This window comes from Mesocricetus auratus, unplaced genomic scaffold (assembly GCF_017639785.1).
Source record: "Mesocricetus auratus isolate SY011 unplaced genomic scaffold, BCM_Maur_2.0 Super-Scaffold_100008, whole genome shotgun sequence".
NCBI lineage: Eukaryota > Metazoa > Chordata > Mammalia > Rodentia > Cricetidae > Mesocricetus > Mesocricetus auratus.
Window position 1 is genome coordinate 43,469,627 of NW_024429192.1, and position 14,808 is coordinate 43,484,434.

The window sequence follows — 14,808 nt, forward strand, 5'->3', positions numbered from 1 at the left end:
AGTTTTACATTAGTAAACAAGGAAACACCCTTAAACAATTGTGGTATGGTAGAAAAGAGCTTTGGATATGGAGGTGGCAGATTGGGGAACAAAACCAGCTTGAACCACTTGCTACTTTTATTACATTAGACTGGTAACGAACTTTACCACTGTGACTAATATGTCTAAGCTCTAAAATGACACTGAAGTGTACATGTTTGTTTGTGCATGTGTGCGTGCGTGCGTGCGTGCGTGTGTGTTGGGATGAACAGATAAGTAAACTGGCAAGTCATGTTATAAAAATAAAGCATATAAGGCATGAAAGTGATATATAAATACTATTTAATTTATGTGGTGGATGGGGCAATTGATTTTCTTCTCAGTATTAGACAGAGAAATAGAAGTAAGTTAACCAGAGGGAATCGCAAAATCAAAGCCAGAGAAATTGATGTTGCCCCTTTTTTCTTTAGAATCCTTAAGGGGCTTATGGAAATTCAATACTTTTGTGACTTTTTGTGCTAAATACATGGTACTCAAAGTTTCTTTCCATGATTAGCATTTATACTTTGGGCTGTAATATAGCTCCTTAAAGAATTTGAAGTCTAAGTAATTAAAGTAAAATGTTTTAACATGCATACACATTAATAGTAAAATATAGCTCACTCTTAACCATTTGACATCTTTCAGTTTGTCATGTCATTATCTGCTTCTATCCTTCATTGCTTAAGTTGCTCAGATTTGTACAATGCTGATTTTATGTTTTTATGTTTTTCCATGAACAATTTTAGAGTTTTAGTGGGAAAAAGTGTTTGAAAGAAGGATGTGCTGGTGACATGGTAAGGATGCTGCAATGTGATGTACCTGGAATTGTCAAAATTTTGGTGAGTGATTTTTTTTTTTCCTGGTTTTTCTTGCCCACTTCTTTGTAGTACTATTTTTGTCATAAAATTTATTTGTTAATATTAATAATATGATCCTAGCTACATTCTAGTTTTGGTGACTAAGCTCCCTACCATTTTTATTCCTGTTTTATCTGATATTAAATGGTCTTTACGTATAAGAAAATCTAAAAAGTAAAAAGAGATATATATGTCATCAGTAAACTAATAATGAGGAAGATATTATAGACCAGGAATGATAAAGTGTGGTAATTTAACTACTTTTTTGCTGTCTTAAAAATAAATTTAGACTTTCTGAATCTTTCTTTATTGGAAGTTGAATAAAAGCCTCATACAGGCTTAACATGCACCCTGCTGCTGAGCTGTATCTCCAGGCCCTGAACCTTTAACTGCCTAATGTCTGTTTACTGTACATCTGTTAACTGTTAAATAAAACACAGACACATTTTAATTTTTAATTAATAGAATATCTTGAATTTTTTAGTTTAAGGTAAATAGAATAAAATTAGAACTATAAATGGATTTTATTTTTATTATTTATCTTACTATTTATGCTTTTATACTTTCAGCTTCTTTTATATTTTAATGTTGGCATTCAACTAATATGATGATATAAAATTGCCTGGTTTTAAGAGCAATTGCAATTTGTCATTTGAGTGATATTTTATGTTGCTTAGCTTTTAATTGTGTCATTTGTTATGTACTCAATATGCTTTTCTTATTATCTTTATGAAAGCTAAGAACTTAAAGAATTTTGAAAATTGAACTATTTTAGGGCTTTTTTTCTCCATCACTTGCAGTTTGAAGTGGTGAGAAAGGACGAATATATAACCATCGAAAACTTAGGAGCAAGGTAAGCTTGATATAAAACAATTTTGTTACTTTTTCTTTTCTGTGCATTTATGTGTTTTAGTTGCTGTTTCTGTGTCCTATCAGTTTTAGGGCACCTATTTGAGAGTATTGGGTATGAAGAAAAAAATCACAGTGAGTTATCATTTGTTTCCCCTTCTTTTCCTACTACTGTAGATATTTACATTTTAAAACAAGAAAGGAAAAATTATTTGGTTACCACTAAGTGTAAAAGTAATCATTTTTTTCTGATTAGTCCCTATAACATTATTTGTAACAGATATTGGGTTTCAAGCTTCAAACTGAAGATGAGAGAAGCAAAGCAGTCAAGCCAATAATTGATCTTACCTCTACCAAACTGAAATGACAATCCTGTCTCCATGAATCCTCAGAGGCAAAAGGTCTCGGTTCCTGTCACCTCCTGCCTTTCTCTGCCCAGCCCTATCTTCCTAGTGCTGGGATTAAAAGTGTGTGATCCCAAGTGCTGGAATCTAAGGCATAAGCTCTGTTAAGCTTCTCTCTGGTGTAGGCCAGAGTGACCTTGTACAGAAACATCCATCTGCCTGTCTCCTGAGTTCTGGGACTAAAGGTGTGTGCCTGACTCTATGGCTTGCTAGTATGGCTGCTGAGATTAAAGTTGTGTGTCACCATTGCCTGCTTTCTATGGCTTGTGGCTAGCTTTGCATTCTGAATTCTCAGGCAAGCTTTAATAAATCATAAATAATATATCACCACAATCTTCTGTAGGTTTATTGTTATGATGTAAAAACTTTATTTTCCAAACCTTATGTAGGCCTCAAAGCTTGTCTTAAATTTAATATCTTCCTATTTCTTAAATGAGCAAAGCATGTTGCTGAATAATCTCAATGTATATGTTAAGCAAAACATTTAGAGAGACACAGAATATTGCTATTGAAATTAGAAGTTACAATATAAAATGTTCTTCTAATCCTTCTCTTCTCTTTTTCTTATATATATTTGTTGGGGTGAGGTGTGTGTGTGTGTTCATATGGCAGTGTGCATGTGCATTTATAAGCAAACATCAACACTGAATCTTGACCTTTTCTTTGAGACAGAATGACTAGCCAGTGAACTCCAGAGACCCTCTTGTCCCCCTCTGCTTTCTCTGCTCTTCTACAGCTCCTATTTCTTTATCTTATTTCATCTACTACCCATCTGTGAGGCATAAAATGGTAATTGTCTTTCTCAAAAGGCTTTGTTTCTTTGTTTTTTTTTTTTAAACACAGTATTCTAAGTATTCTGTGGGATGCTGACTGAGAACCCATCCAGCACACACCCAGGAATGCTAACTGAATCATGTGATAGCATTTGCTTCTTCAGTAACCTTGATACTAATTTCTCTAATGTGTGTAATGAACTACATTCTTACCAGCAGGTGAAGGGTTCCTTATTCTCAATGACCCTTGCCTGAATTTTTTACTTGCTTTCTTGGTAGTTATTTTGCATGAGGTAAGGGTACAAGTCTAGGGTAATTTTGATTTCCATGTCCCTAATGACTAAAAATATGGAACTTATAAATATATTTATTGATTGTTTGAGGTTGTTTAGAGAATTGTCTGCTCAGTTATTTTGCCCATTCTTGGGGTATTTAATATTTTGATTTCTTTTTTTTTTTTGGTTTTTCGAGACAGGGTTTCTCTGTATTGTTTTCGAGGCTGTCGGTCCAGCCTGGCCTCGAACTCACAGAGATCCGCCTGCCTCTGCCTCCCGAGTGCTGGGATTAAAGGCGTGCGCCACCATCGCCCGGCGTTTATTTTGATTTCTTTATGTCTTTTGTGTATTAATCTCCTGTCAGGTGGGTAGTCAGTAACTTTTTTCTTGCACTCTGTGAGTGTGTTTACTCTGTTACTTACTCTTGAGCAGTGCTTTTCTTTCCTTTTTAATTTAATGCAATTCCTCAATTCATGGTATTTTTTTTTAACTGGGTCATTGGCATGGTTCTATCCAGAAAATCATTACCAGTGCCTAAATCTTTAGGTGTTCTTTTCTAGTAGTTTCAAAGTTTCAGATCATACATTTAAAAGGACATTTTTACTTAAGATCTATTTTACAGGGCTGAGGAGATGTCATAAAGGCAAAAATTCTGACTACATAAGGAATGAATTAAGTAGTGATATGCACTGGTAACCCTAGTGCTTTCAGGGTAGAAAGAGGTAGATCACTGTATCTCAGTGACCAGCCTGCCTAGCTATTTAGTGACCTATTGGTTTAGTAAAAATCCTGTCTCAAAAAACAATGTAAAGAATGAACTTTATACATGTATATCCATTCATAAGAGCATGTTTTTCTGCTTGCAGATATGCATATGCACATGATCTGTACTGAACTGATTTTTGTGTAGGGTGACAGATACAGATCTAGTTTCATTCTTTTTTGTGTAGGTGTCCAATTTTTCTTTTCAAAAGATTACTTTGTTTTTGTTCATTTTTAAGTTATGTTCATGTGTGAGTGTATTTGTCCATAGAGTTAGAGGTGTTGGACCCCTTGAGGTGGAGATAGATGTGGTGTTCATTTTTCTACTCAGAATTGCTAAATTTCTTTATGAAATTTAAGATTCTTTAATCTGGTTCATTAAAGGCTATTAAGGAGGTTTAGTGTCCTGTTAAGAGAAGCTTTTTCTTTTGCTAGCCGCTTTGGTTTATCCCCCGCCAGTCACCTGGGCTCTGCCGCGCCAGCCTGGTTCTAGATCCGCATGAGTCCCAAATAAACACACAGGAGGCTATATTAATTATGAAGCTGTTGGCCTTGCTTGTCTCTTACTGGCTAGCTCTGCTTTAAGTAATTACCCCATAATTGTTAATCTAAGTATGTCTCTTACCGGAGAATAGTTCCGGGTTTCCTACCCCATGCCGGTTACATGTCGACTCTCTCGTCTTTCTCCTTCCCAGAATCCTCCTGGACTCCTAGCCCCTCCTATCTAGATTCCCTATTGGCCAGACAGTGCTTTATTGGCATAAGACTTCCCCAACATTTCCTCTTTTCTGTTTAAACAAAAAGAAAGGTCTTAACTTTAACACAGTCAAATTGTATATAACAGAAAAGTTATCAAATAAGAACATAGTTACAATATTTTAGCAAGATTTAAAGAAAATATCATCTATCTCATTCCTGTGAGTCCAAAGTTCTATATGTAGCTTATCTCTTATCATAACTAAGGAAAACTATAATTATAGCTATCTGTCGTCAACTCCATCAAAGACCACAGAAGGATAATATATAAACACTAGGATTGACAGAGGTATCTTACTGCCTGGACAGTCACCCGAAGTTCCTCTGTAACGTTGGGGCATCCATCTTCAGCTCATAGGCCACAATGTGTCTGGAACACTTCTCAGCAAAGCAGGAAATTTCAAACTGTCCATCTGCGTTGGCAGTCTGTCAGTCATTTTTCTTTGTCCTGCAGAAAGTCTCGTAGACTCTTCCATGAAGCAGGAACCCTGTAAGACTGAGTTCAGCATTCACTTTCCTGTGGGTCCTGCATGTCCAGCTTATACAGCAACAGTCAAACAGTCTAGGCAAGAGCAGTTTCTTGCCCAAATGGCTAATCTTGCCATGTTGAAAGCAAACTCCATAACAAGTTTCTTCGATGCCCATTTTCCTCTCAGACATAATTGGTGCTGCCAGGAGCAGACATTTCTCATTGTCAAGAAAAACCGTAAACCATTTTAAATGCCACTTTCTGAAGGTCTTTGAAAGGTTTGAAGACTGTCTATCTATCTCAAATATATTTCTGTATATCTAGAAAACCTAACTAACCTAACTATAAGTTCTGACTATTAAAAGTAACTATCTATAGTCTGTATTCAATTATGCATTACGTTTTAAAAGATCAGTATAAGCACAGTACTTAATCAAGAGGAGAAATATACATATCACAAAATTGACCTTGAATTTGTATCAATAAATGAAAAACAATACCCATACCATAATTCCCCTTTTTTCCATTAACAAGAGATCTGCTGTGATCATTAGCCAATTATAAACAATCCCATTTAAATGAAAACAAAGATTTATAACCAAGATGGGAATTGGGACGTCGCTCATTCCAAACTGCTTCCTGCTGGAAGGGGGCGCTGTTTATACCATGGGGATCATGACAAAACTCAGAAACCTGTATAAGTCCATATTTTCGGGGTCTGTAAGACTGCATCATCTTCGCTGTTTTGATTGTTGGAACACCTGGCCCACTGCTTCCGGGGGTCTTGGTTCGTCAAACCACAGAAGTCTGGAAGAAATCCTCAGCTTTTTATGTTCTGTGGACACATAAATTAAAACTCCTTTTCTGAGTAACATATCCTTATACTTAAATTTTGAAGTCAAGGCATTTTCAAAAGATAGAAGTTGGATTAATTCGGCAGCATTTATAATCACGTGTACTTTAGCAGCTGTTCCTTCTTTAGCAATCAAAAAACTGAAAAACACAAGAGCATACAGTATCCAGACTCTCTGTGTATTTTCCATCTTTACGTGGCTTATTTATTTATTATTATTTTATTTCTTTCACTTTTATTTCTTTTTCTCTGAGACAGGGTGTCTCTTTGGAAATCCGCTTGCCTCTGCCTCTGGAGCAATTCCTACCGGCGTGCGCCACCACAACGCCAGCTTTTGTATTTATATACCACTTTGCCGTTTCATTTTCTCTCTCAATCTCATGTATATTATCAAACACACTGTAAACCTTTAGAAGTTTTTCTTTATCCAAGTCTGACTTTACTGTAAATCTTTATGTTTTTCTGGCCACGTGTCTTATCTGTAAAACCGCAGCTGTTTTAAACTGCCGTTTCAAGATGGCGGGCATAAGCGTGACTCCAGCTTACCGCCTCAGTCCATGCTGACATCCAGCAAAAGCTGCCACTTCCAGCTGTACGTATACACCTATCAATCGTTAGCAGAGTCTCTTAAAAGAACCTTGTTGGGTTTTTTTTTCTTTTTCTTTTTCTTTTTATGCCGAGTCAGGAAGATTCCAGTAAACGAGCCACGTGAATCTCGGCTTGTGGCTAGCAAAACAGAGCACACCTGAGAAAAATGCTGCTACCAAAATCTGTGCTTCTCTCTGTCTTTCTGTTTCTAAAATTCCTTTAAAGCTTTTGTCATTCTACGTGGAAATTCATGATCCCACTCCTGATCACCATTTTGTTAAGAGAATCTTTTTCTTTGCTGTAAAGATCTACCTTGTCTGTCTATTGTGGAAAAGCATTCATCAGTCCAATGGCGCCCCTTCCCACACCTCCTGCATAGACCAGGAGGCTTAGGCCTTCTGTTTGATGCATTCCTGGTAAAAGCATTATTTCTAGGAATGCGTTGTCTACAGTTCCTACTAAGATGTCCTATTCTACCACAGTTAAAGCATTTTGCATCTTTACGCCTAGTTAAATTCTTTGAGATTGCCTTCCCTACCCATGCCTCTATATCATCACAGGTAGGGTATTTGGCATCCTGGTGCCTCCTCAAGCCTGTAGAAATAGCTTCACCTACCCAAGCTCCTGTATCCTGACTTTTACCTTCCAGGTTCGCTGTATGCAGGACCCATTCCTCCAATGGCGCTGATCTTATTTTTAATGGCCAAATTACCTGCCTGCATTGAGGATTCGCGTTCTCATACGCCAAAGATTCTATAAGAAGACGTCTGGATTCTGGGTTCGCTACCTGTACTTCTACTGCTCTGGATAATCTCTCTAAAAATTCAGTGAACCTTTCCCTTGGGCCCTGTAATACCTTGGTGTAGGGTTGCATTATCTCTCCTGTTTCACAAACCTTATCCAAGGCATTTAAAGCAGCTGTACGGCACAAAGACAACATGTGCTCGTCATATGCAGATTGAACCTGCGTGTCAGCATAAGGACCCTCCCCAAGAATCTTGTCTTGGGGTACTTCATGACCCTTCTGCAATTCCTGAATCTCAATTGCTTTTGCTTCTTGCCTCCACAAAGCTCTCCATTGAATTTGGCAAGAATTTTCGAGCACCACAGAGGCTAATTGGGCCCAGTCTTTTGGGGTTACTTTATTTACAGTAGCCCATGAGGTTAGGAGCTCTCTGACAAAGGGAGAATGAAGACCATACAGGACAATGGCCTCCTTAATATTTTTTAGATCCTTCATCTGTATAGGCTCCCAGTGATAAGCAATGGGACCATTTGATTGTTTTTTCGTTGCTGGTTTTTCTGTTACAGATACCGGAAAAACCATAGGGGAACGCATAGCAACCTTAGGGAAATCATTCCGGCATTTGAGAAGCTTTGGGAAACTCCTGTCCTGACCTGTTGCCTGTATTTCTGATTCTGAAGTATCAGATTGAGTGTCTTCTAAATCCTGCAGTCTATTCATCATTGTTTCTCTGAGCTCCTGAAGTTCTTGGGACAAATAATTTTCTAAGGACGTCATGGAATCTTTCATTTTTTTACATTCATCATTTACATGTGATTCCAAATTTCTAATATTCTCATCCTTAGCAAGTACCTCAATAGCATGTAAACTGCCTTCTACAAATGATATTCTATCAGTTAGTTTATCATTGCTCTCAGACATGGAACAATTCTTTTCCGCTAGCATTTCAATTTTATGTTCCAGTCTTTGTAATTTGCTAGTGAAATCATCAAACATGGAACAGTGTTTTTCGTTAAATGTTTCCACATTATGTTCCAATTTTTCAATTCTCTCTGTGGAACACATTTTTCCTGATAGTAATTCAATTTTGTGTTCCGTCTCTTTAAATCTGTTCGTCAGACCTACATTATCATTTTTAATATCCTGAATATTATCTACCAACCCTTTCTTACTCTCCTGCAATGAATTTTGCACTTCCTGAATCCTTTGTATTAAGATTTCAAAACTATCCTGCGATGACTGTATGACCTGTATAAGTTTATTCCTATTTTTGAGCCATTTCATTAACAAAATTATATTGATTATGAAGCTAATAGTCACCATCGTGGGTAGGAAGTACCTTTCAGGTAGGTCCTCAACCCTTTCTAAAATCCCATCCATACAAAAAACAAGAAAATTCTTAACATCCTGCATCATAGTGTTAGCTGTTGACATTGTATAAAGCAGTTACGTTTGTTACCAATGGAGTAATTCAGGCCGAAATCAACAGGCTGCCAGCGAAAGAGCACGTGGCCGGAGTCAGCAGGCCGCCAGTAAAACAGCACGTGGCCGCAAGAGAAATCTTGGAATACTGCCTAACCTTACCGGCAGGTAGTAGGTGCTGGTTCCTGGCGGCAGGAATCGTGCCTTGCCGAGCGAAGTGGTGAGGAACTTAGCGAAAGGAGAGTCCACGTGTGCCTGGTCGGGCCAAGAGAAGCCGCTTTTCCGGGGCGCCTGGATCCGGATTTCAATCCCGCTTCCTTAATCTTGCTTTTTCCTAAAGTCTGTTGTGTATTTAAGCTGTCACTAGGACCTTTAAAGAATTCAAATATATGACTTTTGTATTTGACACAATATTTTAGAGGTGTCATATTACTTTTATGATGAATGCCAGCCCACTTAGTATGTTTCTGTAGTCACTTTGGATGCTACTGAACTCACTACATCATCTCCCATCATTCTTCTTTGACTATATAAATGAGCTTCTTTTAGTTTCCTGAGCATATATATAATCTTAAATAATCTCCAGAATTTTTCTTGGAGGTAAAACAGTTTTATTATTTCACCTGAAGACTTTGCATTAAACAATGTATTTCTTTGGTTTTGCCTATTTAATGAGAGTGGAATTCCTTCTATGCGTCTCAAAACATTTGCTGATGTTTATTATACTTGTTTGCTTATCAGAAGATAAGCTTTTGGCAGTCACTTCTGTAAGGGTAAGAATATTGTCTTTCTTACTGGTTTGCTCTCAGCACACAAAACATTGTTTGAAACATAAGATTCTGGATTCTATTATTCTCCAAAGTGTAATTTACTTTTGTTTTGATAGGCAGTTAATGTGACTAGTTGTAAACTGAAGTTGTTTCTGGATGGTAGTTTCCATATCAGTAGAAATCATTGACCTTTGAATGACTTGGGGTGACAATGGGCTATCCCAGAAGAGTTTCAGAGAGGGTCCAGTGATGATGGTACCAAAAACTAGAGACCTTGAACCAGACCCATGATTCAGTTCAATAAACATTTGCAAGTAAAGCACAGAAGGGTATACTGTGTGACTCACCACCACCAATGCCACCAGGACAAATGATGAGGTGTGAGAGAGGCAGGAAAGATGGAAAAGCAAAGAGGGTTTGGTTTTGTTTGTTCTTGTTTTTCTTTGTTTGTTTACTTGCTTGTTTTGATTTTATAATTTTTTGGGGGGGTGTTGCAATGGGGAGAGGATATGGGGAGACTGGGATGTGAACACAATTAGGATTCATGATATGAAATTCCCCCAAAAATCAATAAAGAAATTATGTTAATAAAACCAATAACAACAAAAAGAGTTGTCATCGTCACAGTGTCTCTTAACAGCAATAGAAACCCTAACTAAGACAGTAGTATTCTGTACATTAGATAGTTTACTGTCATTGGAATTTTCTTTGGGCTTCTAACCAGTTCCCAAATAAACACACCAAGACTTATTGTTGATTATTAATGTTTGGCCTTAGCTTTGGTTTATCTCAGTAGCTCTTTTTAACTTAGTTTAACCTGTTTCTGTTCATCTATGTTTTGCCTTGGGACTTTTTGCCTTTCTTTCATTCTGTATGTCCTACTTTACTGCTTCCTCCTTGTCTGTCTGTCTGGCCCCTGGCATCTCCCTGGCATTTCTTTTTCTTCCTTCCTCCAGCCTAAATTCCTCCTAATACTTTCCCTGCCTGGAAGTCCTGCCTATACCTCCTCTTTCGCTATTGGCTATTCAGTTTTTTATTAGACAAATCAAGTGCCTTATGCAGGCAAGATAAAACAGCAATGCATCTTTACATAATTAAACAAATGCAACACATCTTTATGTAGTTCAACAAATTTTCTGCAATATAATCAAATGCAACACATCTTTAAATAGTTGAACAACTGCAATGTATCTTTGTATAGTTAAACAATATTCTATAACATTTCCCCCCATTTTTTAAAATAAAAATAAATTATTTAGCTTTTATATAGTAACACTATGTACAGTAAGAAAAATTATCAAGAAGTACATTTAGAATATCTAGTTCATTTGCATTTGGCAAATTCAGAGAAAATTCTCCATTGTGTATCCTATCTTGATGAATCTAAAGTTTTGTACCTAATTTACTTTCTATCCTAATTTGCATTACTAATCCAAAATTATCTTTTTAGACCTCAAAACATTTTCTTAGATAAACTATTTACGCTTTTATATTTCTCAATCTTACAAATGCTACCTCTCTTATTTAAGTTTTCTGAATTTGGTAACAAGGAAAACTATAACTATCTTGTCTTCAGGTAGGATGTGCAGAGCAAACAACTTGTAAAACTAGAAATGGAAGAGCAAACAATTTACAAAACTAGAAATGACAAAGATATGTGACTTCCTAGACAGTCACCCAAGGTTCCTCTGCAACTTTGAGGTACCTGTCTTTAGCCTGCAGGCCTAGAATATCTATGAAGCAGGAATTTTGAAGGACTGTCCTACTTTGTCTTGGCAAAGTCTTAGCAGTTTTTCTTTTTTTTTTTTTCCTTTGTGTCCTAACTATCCAGTTTGTCAGAAGTTGGGACAGGAACAGTTTCTTGCACAAATGGCCAGCTTTGCCACAATGAAAGCAAACTCCATGTGGAGTTTCTTCAACGCTCATCATCCGTTTATGAAGCAGATTGGTTCTGCCAATAGCAGATGTGTCTCAGTGTCATGAAAAGCCTTATATTATTTAACATCTTAAATGCCATATTCTGTAGGTCACTGAAGCATTTGAAGATTACCTGTCTGTCTAAAATATATATGTTGAAACTTGAAAACATGCCTAACACGACTACAAGTTGATTGTTAATAGATGACTAACTACTAACCTACATTTCTTAGTTATCCTGAGTAGATTGTAATAGTAATTTTCAAAGACTAGTCTTTACATTTTCAAATGATCTGATTAGGTACAATACTTTAAATGAGAGTAGAGACATACAGTATAACAAAAATAACCTTAAATTTGTATCAGTATACAAAAATCCATACCAATGTAAAATATTTGAGATGAACGCTGTCTTTTTATCCTATATTCTTATATTCCCACTAAGTGATGAAAAACATCAATTACCCAACAAATGATGAAAAAACACCCGCCCCACCTCTTGGGAATGTGGGTATTGTGTTCTGTAAACTGCTTCCTTTTGTCTGCAGGCCATGGTATTCCCAGGGAATCCTGAGAAAATTAAGATAATGGTCAAGTCTTAAGAAAACTAGCTATAATACTTGTCCAGTCTCTGTGTTACGAGAAAGTGCATGGCTTATCTAAAGTTCTGACTAGAATAATCTGTGAGGCTGGACCATCTCAGCTAGCAGCCTTGAAGTTATTCTAAATTTAGAACTCTGAGGAAACTGCAACAGAGGTACTAAGATCACCTGGACTACCCATTTTCATTGGTTTCTGGTCAGTTTGTTTGTGTGTTTGTTTTGTTTCTCAAAATACACAAACTTTTCGAGATAACATTAACACAAATATGGACTGTGTTAGCCAGCCAAAGATTTTTTGTTTGTTTGTTTGTTCTTTGAGCAGGTAAAAGATGTCTGTCACGTTATAAGTTTATTTGGACTGTATAACTAAACCACTATCCATGCCATAATAGTAAGTCATGAAGACTCTGTAATCAACAAGATTTATCATGTGTCATCCAGTCATAGAACTGTTTCCCATGTCAATGGATCACTATATATGTCACTTGTCTTGTATTCTTTCTTGATTAATTTCTTTATGTCTGTAGCCAAGATTTTTAGGGAGTAGCCCCCAATCACATCTGATCTCTATTGATTTTGAAGGAATCCATAGCCTTTCATTTCCTATAGAAATAAAAGCATAACCTCTTACCACAATATATTTCTGAATTCCATTTTAAAGTTAAGACATTCCTAAAGTAGCTATGCTGGTTTAATTCAACAGTTCCCTTTACAATCCTATGTCTCTCAGCAGCTGCCATTCACTCATTAGGTTTCAAAAAATTCATTCAGCAAAGAACCACACAGGATTCAAACTCTGTGTTTTTCCCTTCTTTCTGTAGCTTGCTCTTTTTATATTACTTTATACTTTCTCTAAAGAGTTTACTTAATTTTTTTAAAATTATTTATTTTTCCAATGACTGTCTATACTCATTTTCTTTCTTAAGTACCTACACACACTATAACCTACTTAAAGGTTTTTTGTTTAGTTTTGTTTCAGTCTGGACCTGTTTTATTATGCACCTGTAGTGTTCTCTGACTTCATGATCCCATTCTTAAACTGTGGCTCTGGCAGTTGGCTTCGCCCATCCTCAAGTCAATGAGAGCCAAGCCTCCATTTAACTGAGAGCTACATTTAATGTCCCCAACTCAGGAAGTTTGGTGCCTGCACTGTGACAGGTGCTTTTTACTTAGCTTGCTGTTTCTACTTGTGTGTCAGCTGCTCAAGTGCTCTGCTGCTCTATTGCTGGAGTTTTTTATCCTTCCAGGTCCCACAGGCTTTGAGCCAAATAAACACATGGATGCTATATTAATTACTAAACTGCTGGTCAATGGCTAAGGCTTCTTATTGGCTAGCTCTCTCTTAATTATTAACCCATTTCTATTAATATAAATATTTCCACGTGGTCTTGGCTTACCGAAGAACCTGTTTCTCCTTTGTCAGTCACATGGCATCCCTTTTCCGCACCTTTTTGCCTACTTTTCCCAGAATTCTCCTCGTCTCCTAGTCCCGCCTATCTTCCTGCCTCTATTGGCCACTGTTTTATTCACCAACCAATAAGAGAAACATATATACAGAAGGACATCCACCCTCACATAGCTGTTTTTGTTTGTTCCAGCTTTCTCAGGCACTATCTGGAAATTTGGGCCCCACCAGTTTGCATTTGGTTTCAGTGTTTTGTGTCTTGACTACTTGCATGATTACTTTGCAAAAAGTTATCTGCTGTCTGTGCTTTATCCTTATTTGTTTATTTTTAAGCTGTTTTATTAGATGCTAAATGCACAATTTTCTTGCTTTCCTTCAATTCTTTCTAATTATTTATGTTAATATTATTATGAGTATTTTTAAACATCTCTAGAAATTGAGTAAGTTGTAATACCTTTAATTATTTTTTAACCTCTCTGATCATGATAGGATATGAAAGAGTTCCTATTTTCTGCTTTTTGTGTTTAAACTGGATGTAGGAGAGCTGGAGCTACTAATCCTTTTATTTCCCCCTTTTCAGATACCATATAGTTTTTGTATCACAGAATTATGTTTGAATAAATACTCTGTACTTAATTACAGCAAAAATTACAGTATAGACTTGTCATTGTTGGTAGCTTTTATTTCTTATTCAAATTGTCTTTCCCTTCATTTACAAATTATTTCTAGGTTAAGAAAGCACTCAATGCTGACTATACCAAAAATTTGGTCTTACTTTGTTACTTTTTCACTAAGACTTTTTTTTTTCCTATTTGCAGTTACAAGAAATTGATGTCTCTGGAATTAACTGACAGTGATATAAGATCAGAATTCGATTTAAAATTAAACACAAAAGGTATTACTTTTTTATATGACTCCTACTGAAAAGTATTTTCACTTTTTCTTAACTGTGTCTGTAAAGTATCATTCTATTTGCAGTTGTGCAATTATTTATTATTGCTATTTACAAGCATTAGGTTTATTCCACCAAATAGTGTTTGCTGTATGACTATAAAATCTGCAGGTGTAAGGCTCTCCTATTACCTTGGCATTCTGTGGTAAGACATGTTAATTCTGGAACATACTTGTGAGTATACGGTAGGATTTACCTCAGGAGACTTTTCACTTAACCCCTTCCCTCTTGTTGCATTCTCTCTTAAAAGAGCAAGCTTGTAAGGAATCCAAAAGAGAAGGAGCTTGGTGTCAGGTAGTCTTAATTCACATGCCGGCTCACCAGGAGTGTACTAGAAATAGTCTGTTCAGCACTTGGAGACCATATAGATCGCTGAGTCATCCATGGA

General features: G+C 36.6%; 1 protein-coding gene across 3 annotated transcripts in view; it reads left to right on the forward strand.

Annotated features, from left to right (window-relative positions):
- Positions 1 to 14,808, forward strand: part of Dzip3 (DAZ interacting zinc finger protein 3) — a 69,745-nt gene that overhangs the window by 25,888 nt on the left and 29,049 nt on the right. For all 3 annotated transcript variants that reach the window (XM_005074776.4, XM_013116893.3, XM_013116894.3), the window contains exons 11-13: positions 768 to 860; positions 1,679 to 1,731; positions 14,287 to 14,363. In XM_005074776.4, coding sequence (XP_005074833.1) covers positions 768 to 860; positions 1,679 to 1,731; positions 14,287 to 14,363 — 223 coding nt within the window. The remainder of the gene's footprint in view (positions 1 to 767; positions 861 to 1,678; positions 1,732 to 14,286; positions 14,364 to 14,808) is intronic.